The sequence below is a fragment of the Schistocerca cancellata genome, chromosome 6 (genome assembly GCF_023864275.1).
Source record: "Schistocerca cancellata isolate TAMUIC-IGC-003103 chromosome 6, iqSchCanc2.1, whole genome shotgun sequence".
NCBI lineage: Eukaryota > Metazoa > Arthropoda > Insecta > Orthoptera > Acrididae > Schistocerca > Schistocerca cancellata.
Window position 1 is genome coordinate 700,025,794 of NC_064631.1, and position 23,149 is coordinate 700,048,942.

The window sequence follows — 23,149 nt, forward strand, 5'->3', positions numbered from 1 at the left end:
AATAGAGTGATCACCCAACTGCTGCAGTGCAAAGGTTTCCTTCGGGTTTTGCCAGTGACTTACAATCTGGCTACTTTCAAGGTGAGAGAGAGAATAGGAAAGAAAAGGCTAAAGCGATGCGCATCACTAGTTTAAGGAGATCTGAGCCAGCAGCTACTCTGCCATAAATCATGAGACCATCACGGTGACAAGGAGGTAATACTATGCTGCCGCAAGTAGCTCTCTGTCACTACTCTTGTGGTGGTTAAAGCAGACAGTTCACAACACGAAACCCAAAACCAGTTGCAAGTTAAGAATGTAATGACCTACCCTAGGGCCGAAATATGAAATTACTTATCTCGGTGTCATCTAAAAAAGCGATTTCATCATAATGAAAAGAGAATATTAACAAGTATTAGCTGGAGTGCTGAACATCAGTATAGAAACTGAATAATCATGAAATGCCAAAAGTCATCTGTAGCACCGCCAAGTTTCATATAAACTAGCAATATGAAGAACTTTTGAAGAACTTCTTTTACAAACACCGCACTCGTAGGCCTGGAAGGCCCAACGATACCGACCGGCCGCCATGTCAACCTAAGACCGTAGGCGTCACCGGATGAAGATTTTGAGGTGCATGTGGTCAGCACACCATTCTGCTGCCCTTTGTCAGTTTTCGTCGCCGGTGCCGCTACCTCTCAGTCAAGAAACTCCCTAATTTGCCTCACAGTGGCTGAGCGCATCCTGCTTGCCAACAACACTCGGTAGACACGGATGGTGAGGCATCCAAGTGCTAGGCAAGCCCGACTGCGCCTAACATCAGTCGTCTGACAGGAACCTGTGTTACTACTGCAGTAATGCCATTGGCGAAGAACTTCTATTACAAATGGGTCTGAGAACTATGGAACTTAACATCTGAGGTTATCAGTCTCTGAGGTTATCAGTCTCCTAGAACTTAGAACTACTTAAACCTAACTAACCTAATGACAACAGATATCACACACATCCATGGCCGAGGCAGGATTCGAACCTGCGACCGTAGCGGTTGCGTGGCTCTAGACTGAAGCGCCTAGAACCGCTCGACCACATCGGCGGCCTTCTATTACAGCTCTAAAAGTCTGATTTCAGCTCAATCTTCTCCAGCCAGCCTTCAAAGGAGCTGCGCTAATTTATTCAAATGGCCCTGAGCCCTATGGAACTTAACTTCTGAGGTCATCAGTCCATAGAACGTAGAACTACTTAAACCTAAGGACATCACACCCATTCATGCCCGAGGCAGGATTCGAACATGCGACCGTATCGGTCGCGCGGTTCCAGACTGTAGCGCCTAGAAACTCTCGGCCAGCCCGGCTAGCCGGCCGGAGTGGCCGTGCGGTTCTAGGCGCTGCAGTCTGGACCCGAGCGCCCGCTACGGTCGCAGGTTCGAATCCTTCCTCGGGCATGGATGTGTGTGATGTCCTTAGGTTAGTTAGGTTTAATTAGTTCTAAGTTCTAGGCGACTGATGACCTCAAAAGTTAAGTCGAATAGTGCTCAGAGCCAAGCCAACCACCCCGGCTGGTCGCGCTAATTTATTTTCTCATTCTTTATATTTTATCATTTTTCTTTAAAATTTAAGGCCTCTGTCCTAGCCTCAAAGCGCTGTAGTACGATTGCTTATGTTGCCTTCGTCGGTGCTCGCACATTCGCCATCGTTTTCTCGAATTTTGGCTACCAGGCCCAGATGTGAGGAACACTTCTAACCGAAACCAATTTAAACCACAATTAAATATGCACACTGATCCTGATGGGCTTGTGGTGAAAGCATAGTTTAACAAAGCTAGAAATGAGTGCAAAAAAAAAAAACGTTTTCCAGAACAAGAGACAATAAAATACTGCTCACTGTTAACCTCAAGCGGATGTATCTACGTTGAATCTTGTGTCATATGCAACAAGAGTATCAATATTACCACAGAATGTGGAGATAATGTGGATGATGCACTATTGTCGACCTGGGGGTTAGAGCAGTCACATTGTCAAGAGCCTGAAGGGTGAGACTGGACGGTAGGCCCAGGATAAAGTAGCTGTCACAACAAACACTTTACTTCCAAGTTATACATTGATTCTTCGGCGTGGTAGCGAGGCGATCCCCCCTACCCCACAGAAATCGGCTCGTAGTTGGTCAGTTGGCTGGTAGCATCCGTCCAGCTTAATGGAAAATATGCTGGTGCCATGCTTTGCTGAGGAATGGACTTCGTGCTGTACTCTGTGTTATGTTGCGTGAACCGCAACACTGACGTCATTGGCGTGCGCTGGAATCTTGAAGACATAGCTCCCCCTCCATGAACGACCATACCCAGGCGGACAAAGTGAGTGGAATCAGGCAGGTCCACTGGTTTGTCGGAAAGCGGTTGCTACGCCCTGAGTGAGAACCACTGCTCCCTGTCAAGAGTCTGTACAGTCGGAGTGGATCCGCAGTGGAACTAAATACAATGCATAGGCTTAGTTCTAGAAGCAGGTGCTCCGGACAAGAATTGAACCTTCAGCTGCGGCTGGTGTTTCCGTGTCACTGGTCAACAGTCAACAACACAAAGTCAAAAGTTAATTGTGCCAAATAACAGCACCCTTGTCGTGTTCTCTGATGCCTTCGTGTATTCGATCACCTTGCTTGTCTGCTTTTGGGGGATACATATCCTCGATTAAATCCTTCACTCTCTCCACTGTCCCATTCAGTTCTCTTATGTCACCAGTATCCACTGCTTTAAAGACTGTCTTCAAAATAGCTCCCCCAGAGTCTTCCCTACCTCTCTTCCTCCCTCTTAGCGAACGTGAAACCACTTCCATTCCTTGCGGTATCTGTCATTACAACTGCTCATATGCTTTATGAAGTTGCTTGTGCACCGCCGAAACTTCCCCAAGTACTGCCTGATCTTAGCTGCCTATTACAGACCAGAAAACATCTCCTCCAGCCCCCATATTTCATTCCAGAATTCCCTTGCACCGAACAGTAAACTTTGCATCCATTGGTGAGTAGCAATCACCACACCCACTTGTCTCATAAGCAGAAGTTCTCCTTCCAGATGGATCTGCAGCACCTCACTCCGTCCCAGGCGAAGAAATACACAACGAATATTGATGATTCTCTTATCCATGATGTGTTCTTGCATTTTGAAACTCCAGACATCCCCAAATCGTGTTGAATTCAACAACTGTCATTCCATTCTCCCATCTCCAAATTCAGCATACAGCTCCAGTACAGTTCTATGTAACATTATAAAATCCTTGAATTAGTTTCCTAATAATTTTAAAGAAATTTTAAATACACATGTTTGCTTACACTATTACAACAGAAACTCACAATACGTAATGTTTTGTTTTGGTCCTGAGTGTTATAAACAATGTCACTGTTCAAATCGCACTACGATAGTGGTTCATCAATGCTTTTGTTTCGGTCACAGCTGTAGCTGCATACAGGTAGGGCATGGCCCTTCTCACTCTTTAAGAGCTCCATGCTCGCTCACATCATCTGTTACTGCTGACCCATTTCGGTAATGACTCACGCCACCAGCCGCCATTACCTGCTATGCTCTTTAAACCTTACCTACGGAGGCTTACAAGTGTCGAATCACAAATACATCCAGATAATATTTCAGAATCTTGCTTCAGTCATAATGCACAGACACACATTTGTCTAATCGTTGCTTCATTCCACAGTATGGAGTATCATTCCTGCTACATTTGAGTGTCACTTCTGCTGCAAAAAGTATTAGTGGAACAGTGTTCTTGTAATGACTGTGTGTTTTCTAATGGCTTTCATATACGAGCAACATGTGACTTGGTAATGTATAGGGGCTAATTATCTTATTATTAGCTATATATTTACTCTTCCTTCCTTTTATATTTAAAAACAGTGTGTGTATTTCTTACTCTATACCTCATATTATTCGGAGTTCTACTGAAATCTTACTTCGTATGTTTATGTCTTTTTGTGAGATTTCCAAGTCAGTGTTGCATCTTATGTCAGCAATATATATACTCCCCTTGCACTTCATAAAGTAGTCGGCGGAAACCACTTCACCCACGAATACTACTTAGCGGTCGACTTATACGTCGCCTTTTGCGTTCCCTCCCTCACTCTTCATAAATAATTGGCCAACTTTCTCATCGCTTAGAAACAATACTTCTCCTTTCTCTCTCTCTCTGTTGCTCAATCTATAAATCTATAAGTCTCCAGTTACCTTTCTTCTCTATACGTAAATAAGTGGCCGACTTTTGTGTCGCCGAATAACCATAACCCTCCATTTATCATAAACCTCGTTTGCAGGACTATTCCTACCCCATCAACGTATCAATTAATTACAGCGAAAACCATCTCGCCATTTCAGTTCATACTAAAGGGTAACAATATGTCAATTTTGACACAAACTGTGCATCGTCTGAAGAAAATATTTTTTTTTATTATTTCTGCCACCACAATTTCTTCTATTGTACATTGTCGTATTCACATACCCGCTTTAGCATTGACCTCTTCTTCTGCAGCTTTCAGCTTATTTATTTTCCGTTATTTCACATGTATTCTATATAACAGCCCTCGTCTTGCTTGCCTATTATTCAAATATTCTCAGACTTAATGGTTTATGTATCGTTGTTGTAAACATTTTTAAAATATTGGCCTAGATGCTTTATAATATCTATTTGTTATGTGCATTAATGCGGAAATTGTGTGTCCACATATATTACTACAAATGTCTGTTTTCCACCCGTGCCATGCAGATGTTTATTCTGCTAGGTGACTTTGTGTCATGACTAGTTTCTTTGTTGTCACATATAGTATAAGGAAATTTCCTCATATTTACGTTGATACTAAAGAACGTTCAAGAAGACAGATATGGTTCTGAATGAAAGAAGGGGAAGAACTAATAGCAGGAAAAGAAAATTAAGTATGCTGACAGTTGACTCAGGCACCCGATAATCGTCAGTTCCCTAGCAATACAAAGAACTTTACTGCCCACAGAAGTTAGTATTCATAATATTTTTTCATGTCACTGATTGACAAAATTTCAGCTAATAATTGATCTGGCGGTATTTCCGTGACAGAACAAGGCACTTCATTCTCAACTTGCTCAAATTCAACGATGGAATCTACCACTGTGTGATGTTTCTTAGATGTAAGCAGATATCTTGGTCTTCCATAGGTAAATGCTGTATACATTTTACCACAATTTTCCAGCGGCCTCTGAGAGAAACTAGCTGTCAAGGCTATTATTATTGATATCTTGACGTCATTGAACTTCGGTACGGGAACATCTAGTAACTTATTCCTAACCATTTGTGGTATAATGACTTTTGCACCAAAAAAAAAACCTTCTGTCCACAAATACTTCACCTCTCGCTTTGTTTAGCTTTGCTTCAGGACCAGTCTTAATTCAAGAATACTTCGACAAATTCCATATATATTTTACATATATTACTCACCCTTGTTCTCAATGATTTTGGTTGTCCAACAAATCTACTGGCCACGAATTTGATTTTTTGTTTTTCAGTAATGTTTCCAGGAATGATTCCCTGAACCTGTCTAATGGAGCTACCGGGTGAATTGTTCCGTTACTAAAGAAATGATGTAAGTTACACGCATTAGCATAATTTGCTACGTCAAGTACACGAACCAGACCTACCTTCCTTTCTCGTTCACAACAAATTTCTGCTTTTTGTTTAACTTCGTTTTCTATTTTGTCTTGCATCTCGGGCAGTGCATTTTGCTCTGTTTCTCTTAATTTGCCTGAATCGCAAATTTGTAGCCCTTAAGTGAGGATTCTACATGTGAAATATTCCGATTAATTATTTTATGGTCTTTTTGATAATTCGTGTATTATTCGTGATAAGTTTTCTTTTCTTTTGTCTTACATTACTAATGCCATTAATTGCTCATTGTATTACGTCATTAGGATCCTTGATATCCAGATTTAACTTTTTGGTATCATGGTAAGCTTTTTATTTCATTTCTGCCTTACAAAATTCTAATTCTTTACCCTATTCTTGTGTTTCATAATATCTTTCCTTGCAACATCTCTCACTTTTAGCTTCAAGATTGGTGCTGTTATTTTCAGCTATTCCTTCACTGAGTTTTTAAACACATGATCCATTTTCTCAATTTTATTATTAAATTTCTTCTTTTTTCTCTTAGTGTTTTACTTAAGTCATCCTAGTATTCTTTTTGTGCTTTACTTACTACTTTTTTTCTCGCAAAATTAATTTGAGCATAGACCTCAGACCCTGATCATCATCCTGAGATATTAAAGTGTTAGTTGATGCTGTATGACGACGTACGTAACTGAACTATTGGCTCATTAGTAATGCCAACGTCAGAGACATTTTCTCTGGCATCGTCATTCCAATGAATCATACCATTTTGACTAGACACTACAAATACTCGGTTTACATTATCATTGTTAGCCGCTAAATCAACATTTCTGCTCCGCTCACTATTGGTTAACTCTACATATCCAGTGGAATCACTCATGGCTGCTTCTGAATTCTCAATGTTATTACCGGTTATGGAATTTTCTTTTCCAGATTCATTACCAAATAAGAATTTACGTTTACACTTTGGTTATTTGTGACGAAATCTGACATATCATTAAACACCTACCTGACTTCACTACCATTTATTCGTACCTAACCCACCGGATCGTTGCTACTACTATGGGACTGAACTCCTCTACTTCTGAGAGCGTATCTTACCTCCTTTTCCCCAGATACTTTACTAATACTAATGTCCCAATTACAAATCTTAGACTGCTGTATGCAAGCGCAACACCCACACTATTTTCTTCGTCGACTTCCTGCCGCTGATTCCCTTGGCTGTGTGCTGCACAGCTTGCTGCACTTCAAACCCGTCGTGCAGTGCTGACAACACCTGTCGCTACTTGCTGCCGTCTCAGCTTTTGTCCATGGCTGAATCGTTCTGCTCTGCATGCATGAAGAATCTTCAAGTGACGAACTTTAAAGTAATCTCATAGAGCGTGCTCACAGCGTTAACTTTTATTCGAGTAGCAGTTCTGATTTACAACGATTTCATTGTAACTAAAATATAATTTTGCGGCAATAGTTATTATAATTCAACAAAATTCAAAAACAGTTCAAACACAATTCAGACCGTACTCAACCCAGTTATTTCACAGTTCTCTGCTCATTTACAGTTCACACATATCACAGTCCTCACACATTTCCCTGGTTAGTTACAGCTCACAGTTCTCTCTAGTAAAATATAGCCTGATAGTACCAAAGCACTTCGAGTCCAAAGATTATCCCCACCAGAGACGCCATGTACGGCTAGTTGAAAATTATATATATATATATATATATTTCATTTATTTTATATATATATAATAAATGGAAATTAATTGTGAGTGTAAAGTGGAATGTAGTTGTGCAGTTTGACGTTCTCTGCCAACAAAAAGCAAGTAGCAGCCCGCATAAAGAAACTAATTGGAAATTTAATTATTCACATAATACTAGTTCCTAGCTAAGAGTTTGTTGCAACCTCAAGTTAACGGATTCACGACCTACGTGCTGCCTTCTGCATATATATATATATATATATATATATATATATATATATATATATATATATATCTCCTCGAACACAAAAATCAGACACTACTGCGCAGTAATTAAGCCAGCAGCACTATATGCTAGTGAAACGCTCACACTCCACACAAAATGTGATTTAGAAAAAATACTAAAAGAAGAACGCAAAATTATGAGAAAGATTTTAGGTCCAAAATTAACAGAAGAAGGATATCGGATACAATCAAGAAGAACCACAGAAACTATATCAAACCTGGCAGCAGACATAAGAAGGCGAAGATTAAAATTTTATGGACATGTCACTAGACTTCCCCCCACACGACTCACCAACAGAATTCTCACTTACATAGAAAAAGTCAAATCAACAACACCATGGATTAGCCAAGTAAAATTAGATTTACAAAAAGCAAATATTGAACTTAAAGATGTCAAAGACAGAAAAACTTTTAGAAATAAGGTGGAAAAGTGGATTGTATTGTCGGAGAAGGAAGCACTAAAGAGACCAGGAACAAAATGGACAGAAGAAAGAAAAAGAAAACATGGAGAACGGATGAAAGAAGTATGGAAGAAACGACGTCAGAAAGCTTTGCGTGATCCTTCTGGGTCCATTCGCGATAAGTAAGTAAAGTATATATATATATATATATATATATATATATATATATATATATATATGTGTGTGTGTGTGTGTGTGTGTGTGTGTGTGTGTGTGTGTGTGTTAAACCCCAATCCTTGAAAACTTCTCTCCTTCATTCTTCCTCTGTCTTAATACATACGACGTGTGACTGATCTCATTTGTACTAAGATTGCAGTACACGAGAGATGCCTATATGCTTCCACCGTCCTGAATGGTATGTATAAGTTCTAATAAATGTTCCCCAACCTGCAGTCTTCTACAGTTGTTGTCTCCTGCGCAGAAGGCAGCACGTAGGTCGTGAATCCGTTAACTTGAGGTTGCAACAAACTCGTAGCTAGGAACTAGTATTATGTGAATAATGAAATTTCCAATTAGTTTGTTTATGCGGGCTGCTACTCGCTTTTTGTTGGCAGAGAACGTCAAACTGCACAACTACATTACACTTTACAGTCATAATTAATTTCCATTCTTCGGATAAATAAAGAACTGCGTATGTCCGTAATTACTATCACACTGTTCTCAATCACATGTCCAAATAACCAAAAATTGCTAACAACTCTTAACTGAGACCGACTGGCCGGCTGCTGTGACCGAACGGCTCTACGCTCTTCAGTCTGGAACCGCGCTGCTGCTACGATCGCATGTTCGCGTCCTGCCTCGGTCATGGATGTGTGTGATGTCCTGAGATTAGTTAGGTTTAAGTAGTTCTAAGTCTGGGGGTCTGATGACCTCACATGTTAAGTCCCATAGCGCTTAGAGCCATTTGACTGTGGCAGAAAACATGTCTGTCCTCCGACACTACCGAACCAGCTCTCACATTTACAAACAAGACATTGAAAGTTAAGTCTTAAGTGATATCGCGGTCTACAACATGTTCATCCCCCGAGACTGCCGTATCCTCCGAGACTGTGGAATGAACTCTGATCTTACAGCCAAACCACTTCGCCCGCCGATCGTCGAGGTGCTTCGTGTGCCTTTCGTTTAGCAATCATTTATTATCCTGCTGGTTATTTGTACTTGCGAGATAATGGAATGACAGCACGCAACTGAGAGATGTTTTAATATGAGCCGGCCGGAGTGGCCGAACGGTTCTAGGCGCTACAGTCTGGAACCGCGCGACCGCTACGTTCGCAGGTTCGAATCCTGCCTCGGGCATGGATGTGTGTGACGTCCTTAGGTTAGTTAGGTTTAAATAGTTCTAAGTTCTCGGGGACTGATGACCTCAGAAGTTAAGTCCCGTAGTGCTCAGAGCCATTTGAACCATTTTTTAAATATGAAATGCAAGTAAATACGCTGTTATGTTCTTCTAATATTTATAACAGGCGGTTGTTATTTCGGCGACTTCCGAACGCAGCTGCCAATCGCGGAGAAGGACCACAATTTAGACCGTCTTTCTCACGATACCTTACCAAATAAACCACCAGTCACCGATACCTCACACAATATTACATCTTTCCACCGCTGCCTTCTCAACTGCTCTGAGAAGAGCTTCTTGTATATGAGTAATATGGCTGTAAAACCAGGCTGTCTCATTAGTAGAGCTTTTACCTCTCCTAAGTATTCAACCAATAAAACGCAGTATATGGTTTGCCTACCCCATAACATTATCTATGTGATTGTTCCAGTTTAACTTGTTCGTAATTGTAATTCCTAGATATTTCGTTGATCTGACAGCCTTTAAATTTATGTGATTTTTCGTACAACAGAAATTCAACGGATTTCATTTCGTACTCATGTGAATGACCGTACGCTTTTCCTTATTCATAGACAACTGCCACTTTTCGCACCATACAGATATTATGACTAAAATCATTTTGCTATTGTTTTGATGTTCTGACGTCTACACGAGACGGAAACTGACAGCGTCATCCGCAAACTAAGTGGCCTGCTCAGATTGTATCCTAAATCGTTCATTGAGATTAGGAACAGGACCGCGCCCATAACACTTCCCTAGGGAGCAGAGGATATAACGTCTGTTGAACATAATGACTTACCGTCAGCTACAACAAAACATGACCTTTCTGGGAGGAAATCGCGAATCTAGTCGCACAACTGAAACGATACTCCGTATGCACCATTTTATTTAGATCTGTCTTGTGATGAACGGTGGCAAAAGCCTTCTGGGAATCTATAAACATGGAATCAATCTTAGATTCCGTGTCGATAGCATTACTTTGTGTGAACAAAGAATTAATACCGAAATGTACTCGTAATTGTTAGAATATCATACCACGTTCAATGGAATTCCTTTTGCGGTAAATTTTAATTTTCGCGCTCCTTTACTGAATGTAAACAGATCTCATTGTTATCTGCATATTTAATTTCATAAAGAGTTACGTAGCTGGCAGCCAGAACTTCATGCAGAAACCTTTTTATTGTTGTAGAGCATCAAGTCACTTTAAATGCAAGTTGTTCAGTACAGTAATTCGAAAATAATGAAAGATCCATTCTGATGAAAGGCATGATGGCAGCACGTCAAAGAATAAAAAAGTGTGAGTAGTAACCATGCATGCCTGGAACTATACTTTTTGGTTAAACCATACGCAATTCCCAGCCTGTTATAATATTTAAAAGAGGTCCTTGTTTCGGGCATCACACGATGTTTCATCAACTCAAAAATGTATATTAACTCACTTCAAAGTAACACTATTTTTATGACATAGGGGCTGCCATTATTTATATATTTTTCAAGGTACTAATTTTACCAACAAGGACTAGTGAAGGTTTCAGTTTTCTGTCAACAGAAATTCGGATAATATAGATTAAACTTACTTGGTGGGTATGTATGTTGAGAGTTAGTTTTTGGGCAGTTGAATAATACGATCAAGCCCAAGAACGCATGCTCTATTTCACATCACGATGCATGTCACAACGTCACTCTATCCGCTAATTTAAACACACCGCGTTTCATCGGCGTAAAATGTCGATAGTGGCGGAGTCAAGAAGGCTCCGTCTCATTTCAGTGTATTACTCAAGTAAAACGTGAAAACTTTTAGTAAACCTGCAAGTGGAAATAATAACACTCTGAAACTTTGCTCATTAACAGAAAGCTATTAAGATCGTTTCACTCTTATTTTGACAAACGTTGAAAGTGATCGTTTGTCGAAGTCAATACTTTTTTTTCTTTTATTGAATTTCAATTCCACCCGAAGGGGGCGGGCTGGCAGCAGCTTAGCATGCCGCTCTTCAGCCTACAGACTTTGTTAGAAAGATGAAGAGAATAAATAATAAAAACAGGCTATAAAATCGGAGACTTAAAGAGTAAACATGGCGAAAAGAAATCGTGGAACTTAAAACAAACAACTGAGGGATGATGACGCTAAGAAAATACATACAAAGCAGACAGGTAAAGCAATAGACAGATAATTAAAAAAACACGGCGACAGTCTGGTTTCTGTTCGCAAAAGACATAAAATTCACACCCAGCGACAGAATGGTTTCTGTTCGCAACACGAGAAAGACGAACAACACTGAACAGTCACTGGAACACTGCACTAAAAAGTTGGCAAGTGTGACATACCACAGCCGAGAGCAGGTGGGGGGAAACTGGACAGATGATGGGAAAAAATGGGGGGAGCTGGGAAAGGAGCTGATGGAGGATGAGCACCCATAAGAGGGGTGGGGGGCGCTGGGCAGACACGACAGGGAGTGGGGTAGGCAGAGGAGGGGAATACAAAAGGACTCGTGGGGGGGGGGGGGGAGAACGGAGGTAGGGAGAGGTTTAGTGGGGAGAAAACAGGACAGAAGGGGGGAAGAGGGAGCCTAGGGGAAGGACAGAGGAAAGGAGGGGGAGTGAGGATCAGAGTTGATAGGAGGGATAAATGGAAGGAGAGAGGGCATCATCCGGGAGGGGGGTTGATGGAAGCCATCTTGGGAGAGAAGTCAATACTCATGGCAAGATGGATAAATCAAATAAACCACGTAGAGAGGTGTCGAAAGAAATATCAGAAAAGTGGCTGTATCACACGGATAGGTGAAAATGTTTGTCCCCTGTTTACGGTGAAACACATAATCTAAGATTTCGGACAATATACTCGTATATGGTAATCTAATCATCAGTTGCCATACACTGATGGTGATTTCTCAGCATCATGAAAATGGAAAAAATGTTGCAACGAGACTGAGCATGAGAAGATCGACAAGGATCAGCCAGCAGATGTCGCCACTATTGACTTATTTGACTTATTTTGCTTTGAGTACTCTAAGTATCCCAGCAGCCTTCGTATGTACTGTGTAACAGCTCGTAGTTGCCTTGGAACTGATTTTGCTAAGTGCCTAGACAGATTTTTCCGGTCTTTTATTTCCCGCCATGTAATACGACTTCATCCGCATCTACATGGCTACTATGCATGTCATACTTACGTGGCTGGGAGACGGTTCGTCGAACAACCACACACTAATTCTCTATTATTCTACTCTTGAACAGCGCGCGGATAAAAACAACACCTATTTCTTTCCATGCGATCTCTGCTTTTCTCTTTTTTTATCATGATGACCGTTTCTCCCTGCTTACGTCGGTGTCAACAAAATATTTTATCATTCATAGCAGGAAGCTAGTGACTGAAATTCCGTGAGAACGTCCCGCCGCAACGAGAAACGCCTTTGTTTAAACGATTTACGCCACAAATCCTGTATCATGTCCATGACACTCTCTCCCCCTTATTTCCCTGTAATACATAACGCGCTGACTTTCTTTAAACTTTATAGACGTACTCGGTTAATACTGTCTGGTAAGGATCCTACATCGCATATGAGTACCCCAATAGAGGGTGGACATGAGTAGTTTAGAGTGTCTCTGTATTAAGGGGGGGGGGGGGTCTCTGAGCACAACTGGACTTAACATCAGAGGTCATCATTCCCCTAGAACTTACAACTACTTAAACCTAACTAACCTAAGGACATCACACACATCCATGCCCGAGGCAGGATTCGAACCTGCAACCATAGCAGCCACGCGGTTCCAGACTGAAGCGCCTTGAATGGCTCGGCCACAACGGCCGGCTCTCTGTGTTAGATCTGTTGCGTCATCTAAGTCTTCTGCCAATAAAATACAGTCTTTTGTTCGCGTACCCCACATTTTCTATGTGTTCATTCCAATTCAAATTCTTCATAAATGTAATTCCTAGGTATTTGGTTGGATTTCGGACTTTAGACTTGATTGATGTATCGTGAAATCGAAGTTTAACGGATTCCCTTTCCCACTCATAGGGATGACCTCAAATGTTTCAGTATTTAGGATCAATTTCCAATTTTCACACCATACAAATAGCTTATATAAATCGTTTTGCATTTGGTTTGGATCTTGTGATGACTTCACCACACAAATGACGACAGCATCGTCTGCAAATGACCTAAGACTGCTGCTCAGATTGTCTCCTCAATCGTTTGTATCGATAGACCTACAACCACATTCACAAGGGGAGAATGCAGCGTCGGGGATGAGGATTAGAGTACGGAATGAATTGTGATGTATTTTAAGATGCCAACTGTCTCACGTCGGTGAGCTGTGGTTCAGGGTATATCGTTCTTGGAAAGAACGTGAGATTAATTTAAAATTGCACCAAGTCTCTTAATGAACTGATCGTGAAATAGTGTGCTATTAGGTTCGTCGATTTGGGTCCTTGAGTTCGATAAAATTCATGTAGCACATTTAGCACATACCATTTTAAATTTTTTCGGCATAGGAATTTGCTAACGTATGTTACTGCAAACAGAGGAGAAGTCCGACGAATTTTTGTTAAATACTGCTTTGGGGTTACAAATGCTAGTCTGCTGCGCATATTCAGATCAACAGCCAGCCTTTACTATTCTTTATCGTCTCTCTCAACTCACAGAAAAAGAATATTATTACAAATGATTGAAGTGATTTCACAGCTCTACAATAACTTTATTATTTGAGATATTTTCGCAATGCTTTGCACACACATATAAAAACTCAAGAAGTTTTTTTAGGCATTCACAAATGTTCGATATGTGCCCCTTTAGTGATTCGGCAGACATCAAGCCGATAATCAAGTTCCTCCCACACTCGCCGCAGCATGTCCCCATCAATGAGTTCGAAAGCATCGTTGATGCGAGCTCGCAGTTCTGGCACGTTTCTTGGTAGAGGAGGTTTAAACACTGAATCTTTCACATAACCCCACAGAAATAAATCACATGGGGTTAAGTCGGGAGAGCGTGGAGGCCATGACATGAATTGCTGATCATGATCTCCACCACGACCGATCCATCGGTTTATCAATCTCCTGTTTAAGAAATGCCGAACATCATGATGGAAGTGCGGTGGAACACCATCCTGTTGAAAGATGAAGTCGGCGCTGTCGGTCTCCAGTTGTGGCATGAGCCAATTTTCCAGCATGTCCAGATGCACGTGTCCTGTAACGTTTTTTTCGCAGAAGAAAAAGGGGCCGTAAACTTTAAACCGTGAGATTGCACAAAACACGTTAACTTTTGATGAATTGCGAATTTGCTGCACGAATGCGTGAGGATTCTCTACCGCCCAGATTCGAACATTGTGTCTGTTCACTTCACCATAAAGAGAAAATGTTGCTTCATCACTGAAAACGCATCCTCTTCCATGAGCTGTTGCAACCACGCCGAAAATTCAAAGCGTTTGACTTTGTCATCGGGTGTCAGGGATTGTAGCAATTGTAAACGGTAAGGCTTCTGCTTTAGCCTTTTCCGTAAGATTTTCGAAACCGTCGGCTGTGGTACGTTTAGCTCCCTGCTTGCTTTATTCGTCGACTCCCGCGGGCTACGCGTGAAACTTGCCCGCACGCGTTCAACCGTTTCTTCGCTCACTGCAGGCTGACCCGTTGATTTCCCCTTACAGAGGCATCCAGAAGCTTTAAACTGCGCATACCAGCGCCGAATGGAGTTAGCAATTGGTGGATCTTTGTTGAACTTCGTCCTGAAGTGTCGTTGCACTGTTATGCCTGACTGATGTGAGTGCATTTCAAGCACGACATACGCTTTCTCGGCTCCTGTCGCCATTTTGTCTCACTGCGCTCTCGAGCACTCTGGCGGCAGAAACCTGAAGTGCGGCTTAAGCTGAACAAATCTTTATGACTTTTTCTACGTATCTGTATTGTGTCGTGACCATATGTCAATAAATGGAGCTATAGCGAATTTACGAAATCGCTTCAATCATTTGTAATAGCCCTGTATATAGAGATCTATTTCGATGGGGAGATATTGTCTGCGGACTTTACATGTGCTGGACGTGCTGCATTTACGGAATGCGACCGCTGCTGCCGCTGACGTTTCTTCACGCTTCGTATCACAGTAGTAACTCGAGACTTTACGTTCTTTTGTTGTATAGACATAAATATAAGGGTTATAAACTGCAGTCGCATTAAGTGAGGCGACTCTGAGAGAATTAAGTTAGGAAATCTGACGCATAAAGTAGTACACGAGTCCGTCTATATAGGCAACAAAATACATGACGGCAGCATATGTAAAACGGGTATAAAATGTAAACTTAAAATAACATGTACAGCTTTCCTGAGAAGATTAACGTGTCAGTGTCGAATATAAATTTCACTGTTAGGAAATCGTTCCTGAAAGTTGTTTTCAGCCTTCCTGCTGTTAACAACGCTGTTGTCATTGCTATAAATAAACATTACCCATAGCTGGACTTCACCTAACACCTAAGTCACAGAAACTGGAATAATAATCACTGGGATGTTATTTAGTTTTCTATTGCTTTTTACCAGTTTCTGCTCGTTTCTACTTGTGGCCACACCTCATGCCTAAGATTTGTAGATCACATTGTGTCATGCTGCACTGGAAATCCGAATCCGACCATGTGTGTAGGATTCCACATACGAAAACTTCGAAACGTTGCAGGCATTGTTTGGCAACTCTGTGTATTAAAAGCGATTGTTTAATATGGGACTGAGTAATGCCGCTACATTCGATTATCATCTGTATGAAATATTCTGAATAATCACACTAAAAATACAACATTGAATTTGTTAAGTAAATTTTGTTGAGTATAAAAACGTCGTTTCATCAATATGCAGACCCTGCTGTAATGTTCTGCTGAACTACGATTGTGTCAATGATGGAGTGTTTACCGCAGCAATGACTCGTCAACTTACTTGTATAGTTTTCACTTTCTAAAATGTTTGCTGCTTCCAAAATAAGATAAAGTTTTACTGCAAAACTTACATGTTAAGAATTGCTTTCGCGACTCCAGTAATTGAGCTACTAGCTGTGACAGTAACTGATGAATCTTAACACTCCTTGCCATAAATGTCCTGGCAACCATGCAGAAGTTCGTTTAGTCGACTGCTTCGCAAGTAACAAGTCGCGTCACCAACGAAGCAAGAGAATTTCTATCATTTTGCACAGTTTTACGTTGTCGAATGCGTTTCACAGCTGTAGTACTCCTTATCACAGTAATCTCATCTATAATGAACTCCAAACGCATCTCATCCTTCTGCAGTACATCAATATTCCACATCCTTCCACACTGGTTCATATAGTCGATTCGCATGGACCTCAATTTAGTCTTCACCATAACTAAATTCTGATCTGAGTCTATATCTGCTCCTGGTTGCATCTTCATTCCAGTATCTGATTTCGGAATCTCTGCTTGACCATAATGTAATCTAATTGGAATATTCCGGTGTCTCCGGGAATTTTCCAAGTATACCTTTTCCTCTTGTGAGTCTTGAACAGTGTATTTGCTATTACCAACTGAAATATGTTGCATAACTCAATTACTCTTTCTCTCCTTCCGTTCCTACTACCAGGACTATATTGTCTCGTATTTCTTCTATTCCCTCCCCTACAACCGCATTCTGTCCCCCATGACTACTATGTTATCATCTGCCTTTACATACCGAATTAACCGTTCGATGTCCTCAAATATTTTTTCTATCTCTTCATCTTCTGTTTGCGTCATCGACATGTGTACCTGTTGTCGCCTGTGGTACGAATCTGATGAGAACAAACCTACAACCCAATTGTTTGTACTAACTCACTCCCCTCCCTATCTTACTATTCATAATGAATCCTACCTGTTTTATACTAAATTCTACTGCTGTTGATAACAGCCTCCATTCTTCTTATCGGAAATCCTTTTATTCTTTCCATTTCATTTCACTGGCTCCCTCTGTATCTAGACTGAGCTTCGTATTTCCCTTTACACATTTTCCAGCTTCCCTACCTTGCTCGAACTTCTGATACTCCGCGGTCAGACTAGTAGAATGTTACTCTTTCGCCGGTTATTCCATGCTTTTCTAACAGACACGTATACCGTGCGCTGTTCTGCCCTGGAGGTCCGAATGAGACACTAACCAAGAATCTTTCGCCAAAGGAGAGATCATCATGACACTTTTTCAATTACAGGCGACATCTCATATGTATACACATTAACTGTCGTTAATGCAGTTTTTTCCACTGTCTTCTGCAGACTCATTCCGTTGATAGTTGCAGATTCTTAGACCTTTCTGGGGCAATATCCCGCAAGGGCAAGAGAGGTCCTGAATTGCTGTCCGCTCCTTCGCTCTCTTTGACAATGATGGACGCACTCGGCCGCTTATGTTAGTGATTTTAATTCGGAACTAAAGTAGTGGCTAGGATCAGACCGTAGATCCAGGACATGTTCGTTACTTGTCAAAGATGCTACTACTAGACCAGACGCTAAGATACCTGTTGGTTAAGTTTCAGTAGTTATTCATAAATACAATAAAACAAAAAAATTGCATCCAAGTCTGCGGTTTCAAGGATATATGTGGATATTCTTGTTACCAGCATGAGGAGCTTTTGAAAAGTCGACAAATAGCGTGATCAGACTAAACATTACTAAGTTATGAGTCAGGAGATTTGTCTGCCAATTCCTTCAACCGATGACACTGCATTTGATCATGCATAGCATTTATGGTATTTTGGCACTATAATTGCAATAAAAATAGATGAAGTAGAAGTAAAAAGGAGAACAGCTCTACGAAAAGCATCATTGATGACAATGAAAATGAATGTTAGAAGGTAACAAATAAGTATAGTAAGAAAGTGCATGTTTACCAGATCACTTTCTTGGTGTTTCCTCTTACTGGTTGAGAAATTCAGATACTGCAGAACAGTAGAAAATCCTGCTGGAGGCAATAGAAATGCAATCATGGCAGCAGATGACCGGAAAGGAAAAAAAAAGTTTTAAGTACGTACTAGACACACAAGTAGATAAAGACACAGGTTGCGGAAGTATAGAGATACTTGGCTGTTTGACAATCGTGGAAAGACAGCAGAGATTACAGATTTCCACATGCCGCTCTTAACTGATATTGATTTTTTACTAAATAATCATAATCGTTGCTGGCATACAAATTCGCTCATACCAAATGTCTGTACGTATTACATTCATTTATTCGGGTTACTTATGATGCTGCAGGAAGTGTGAAGTTAGAATCAATGCGTGATTTCTTATGTTCCGTGAACACGGTTAATGTTGGAAACGAGTACAAAGTTTCCTCGAAAACTATTTACCTTGTGAAATCAATTACGTGTACATAATCCCAGAATTCGTACAGTGTGATTTTTGAAAGTGCCCCCGAAACAAAAAGCTTGCAGCGAAATACAAACACCATTATCTGAAGGCATACAAGTCAGCACTTTGTTGATGCAAATAATTTGCTTAAATCGTGGGGAAAGTGGATTAGCAAGACAACGTAGGTGAGCACTTGGGTTGGAAAACGGTATTTCTAAGAATCTGTATAGTTTAAAAAATATTCAAAGTGGAAGATTTCTCACGTCTAAGGACCTTATAATAGCATACATACCGGCAACATAATTTTATCGTAATTATTGTGAGTTTTTGTTACTACAGATGTTTCACTTGACTATGCGAAATACAATTTTACTGGGTCCATGCAAAAAAATGGTTCAAATGGCTCTGAGCACTATGGGACTTAACATCGGAGGTCATCAGTCCCCTAGAACTTAGAACTACTTAAACCTAACTAACCTAAGGACATCACACACATGCATGCCCGAGGCAGGATTCGAACGTGCAACCGTAGCGGTCGCGCGGTTACAGACGAAAGCGCCTAGAACCGCTCGGCCACACCGGCCGGCGGTCCATGCATGGAAGATATTAGTATCCCATGTGCGTGAGACACTATAGGTAATTCTTTCGTTGTTCTCTGGTAGGTCTGCTGATACATATAATTACTGACTCTAAAAAAAGTTAGCATTCATTCCCAAGTTTGATGTCAAATTCGTCGCTAATTTCACTACCGCTGCTACTTCGTCTTTGTTTAAGCTACTCTCCTCGCACATTTCGTTCTTAATTTCCATCTGTAGATGCTTTAATTCTTCCCCACTTTCGCAATATGTGGCATGTTTCGAACGTATGCTTCTTTTCAGTGCGTTCCGCTGCCGGGTCTCGGCTTCCGGCGCGGCAGCTACAAGTGCGTCTGCCGCAAGGGCTTCTACTTCCCCGACGTGCACGCCCGCTACCGGTACTTCAACGGCTCCATCATCGAGGAAGAGTACGAGAAGCTGATGATGGTGAGTGCCCACCATACCGTAACACGTATAGAAGATAAGGGTGCTTTTCTGGCATTTCTCATTTATTAACAGTCAAGTCCACAAGGTAACTGATGTCCAGTATAGGCGAACTTCAAGGGCTGAAACAATGCATGAAATGAAAGAACCCATAGTAATACCGATATTACAACAACAAAATTTACTAGCTGACAATGCATTCTCAGTTTCAAAATAAAAAAAAGTGTTCAAATGTGTGTGAAATCTTATGGGACTTAACTGCTAAGGTTATCAGTCCCTAAGCTTACACACTATTTAACCTAAATCATCCTAAGGACAAACACACACACCCATGCCCGAGGGAGGACTCGAACCTCCGCCGGGACCAGCCCCACAGTCACTGTTTCAGGAAATCAATATGGCAGCAAAACGGGAATGAGTAACGTCATCTTAATGCGTTTACTGATTCATTTATTTATCTGCTATTTTGTTTTTGACTGTTATCTATATAAAAGAACCGTAAGAATGTTGTACATGGATTTGCGTGAATAAAGCACATAATATTTTCACATAGTTTCAAATATGTTAGGAATAGGTCCATCATATTTCGGGCTTGCAGCCGGATCACGTTGATATCTTGGCACGATATTTCGGCTAACAAACATGCAGCCATCTTCAGGTGAGTACGAGACTGAAGATTACAGTTTTTTTTTTACTTTATTGTAATTTTAATACCTGAACAATCAGGTAGGCTGTCAGCGGCACACTACGCCGCTCTTCAGCCATAGTGTTGACAATAGTACAAGAATGGAGAAGTATAATGAACATAGTGACGGGCAAAAGATGGAGGTCACATAGACACAAAAAACACGGAGCCGTTCACAAGCGACGATAACAACACCGAAAACACGTTGACATGGCGCACAGAACACTGATGAATCTGGCGTCTCAAGTGAACGTAGTAGCGGGACGGCGGACAGTAAAAAGACAAAACGACGTCACACACACAAGACACAGATGGCGATGATCTCCAGCGCGCGAATGTTCACTATGCGTGTGCGAGTCCGGGGAACTGCCAAGAGAGGAGGAGGAGGAAGGGGAGGGGGAGAGCGAGAGGGGAGAGCAGAGATGCCACGGGCAGGGGAGATAGGGGGGAGGGAGGAAGGGGGAGGGGAAGCCCGGGGGAAGAGGGGTGGAGGGAGGGGACGGGGGAAAAAGAAAGAGAAGTGAAGAGAAGAGAAGGGAGGGAGGGTGCCGAAAGGAAAGGACACCGGAAGTGGGGGGGGCAGGGTCAAAGTTGATAGGAGGGGTAGATGGAGGGGATGAGGACATCATCATGGAGGGGGAGCTGGCGGAAGCCACCTTGGGAGAGGGTAAGGAGGGTGGAGAGATGGAGACCGGGTGGGACGTGGGAATACAGGCGCGGCAGCGGGCAGGGGTCGGAGAGGATCGGGGACACGAGCGGGTGAGGAGGATCAAGTTTACGGGACGTGTACAGGATCGGTATCCTTTCAAGGAAAAGGAGGAGGTGGGGGAAGGGGATGAGATCATTCAGGATCCGCGTGGGGGAGGGGAGACGGATGCGATAGGCGAGGTGGAGAGCATGGCGTTCGAGGATTTGGAGGGATTTATAAAAGGTAGGGGGGGCGGAGATCCAGGCTCGATGGGCGTAACAAAGGATAGGGCGGATGAGGGATTTATAGGTGTGGAGGATTGTGGAGGGGTCCAGATCCCACGTACGGCCGGAAAGGAGCTTGAGGAGAAGGAGTCGGGACCGTGCCTTGGCTTGGATTGCCCGGCGATGGGGAGTCCAGGAGAGGCGACGGTCGAGGGTGACGCCAAGGTACTTAAGGGTGGGAGTGAGGGCGATAGGACGCCCATAGACGGTTAAATAAACATCAAGGAGGCGGAAGGAGGGGGTGGTTTTGCCTACAATGATCTCCTGGAAGATTACTGGTGCGCGTCGTTCTATATATACCGAAAATTGTCGCGGCGGCGCCTGCGCAGTGGAGAAGGCTAATACCGCGCCCCCTATCTAATTTGGCGCGCTCTGCAGCAGAAGCGGGCCGCGCATGAGTAGTGGTGTACCTACATTTGCGCTATCTGCCGTAAAGCGCCTTCGCGCAGCTGAGGCGCGGTAGTCGAAAATATAAAATCAATTTTCGTCAGCCGTCGCACTAGATGCGGACCAATGTCTCTGTGAAGCGATTAAAGAAATTACAGGATCCCATGCTTTATCCATCTGAAAGCCGACGTCTCGATTAATAAGATCCTCTGCCAATCGTATCTCCACGGACTCCTTGATAATGGATTCCCAAAAACATTGTTCCACAATGGAGTGTCTCGTCGAAATACAGTGTTCTGCTATGGCTGATTTGTTGGGCTATAGTAGACGTCTGTGACGCTCATGCTCCACGCATTTTTCCCGTACTGTGCGAGTAGTTTGGCCAATGTAGGATTTGCCACATTGACAAGGGATCTTACAAATACCCGCCTTCCTCAGACCCAGAACGTCCTTCACAGAGCCAAGCAAAGCCGATATTTTCGTAGGTGGTCGGAAGATCACTTTAACACAATGCTTCATTAAAATCCTTCCTATTTTAGAGGAGAGGTTACCCACAGACGGAAGGAACGCCCTGAACCTGACCACCTCTTTGTCTTCTTCTTCTTGTTTCTCTTTACATTTCTTCTTTGTTATGGCTGTGCGGATTTGGCGTGTAGAATATCCATTTTCCCTGATGACGGATTGCAAATGTTCTAATTCTTTAGGAAGGCTGTCCTTATCAGATACCACATGTGCCCGGTGCACCAGATGGACCAATCAATACGCCGGGAAAATTTCAAGATACACATGTTAGGAATAACTAAGCATAATGTTAGTTAAGGGGGGGAGGGGGTTAATCTACGTACAACCAACTATACTAAAAATAATAATACCACTAATAATAATAATAATAATAACTACAAAACTCTACATACTACCATTTGGCCACCTAACCCACAGATACCTGTTCATCCGGAATCCAGAAGACGCACACTACTGGTCTATTACACTATGCGGCATTAGTAAGTCACAAATTTTGTAATTTAAAATTCTGGACTACACTACTACAGCATTATACGACAAAGGACTATAGTACACAACATTACACCATACTGTTGTTCTTGGTATTAAAACCAAGCTGGCTCTCTCATTGGTCTGGATGGTTATCTCCCGGCGTGGTGAGCTGCAACTCAGTGGCTGTGTCATCCAAGGCGTGGAAACTAAGAGATGGCTGTGGTGGTCTCGGGAAGACCTTCCTGGTTCTCCCCGAGTCTCATCTTCTCACTGTTCAAAATTGGTTCAAATGGCTCTAAGCACTATGGACTTAACATCTGTGGTCATCAGTCCCCTAGAACTTAGAACTACTTAAACCTAACTAACCTAAGGACATCACACACATCCATGTCCGAGGCAGGATTCGAACCTGCGACCG

At 42.1% G+C, this 23,149-nt stretch overlaps 1 protein-coding gene across 1 annotated transcript in view; it reads left to right on the forward strand.

Annotated features, from left to right (window-relative positions):
* The window catches only part of LOC126088483 (probable G-protein coupled receptor CG31760), a 777,830-nt gene that overhangs the window by 376,538 nt on the left and 378,143 nt on the right, over positions 1-23,149 (forward strand). The window contains exon 5 of the mRNA XM_049906625.1: positions 19,554-19,697. Within this exon, the coding sequence (XP_049762582.1) occupies positions 19,554-19,697 (144 nt within the window). The remainder of the gene's footprint in view (positions 1-19,553; positions 19,698-23,149) is intronic.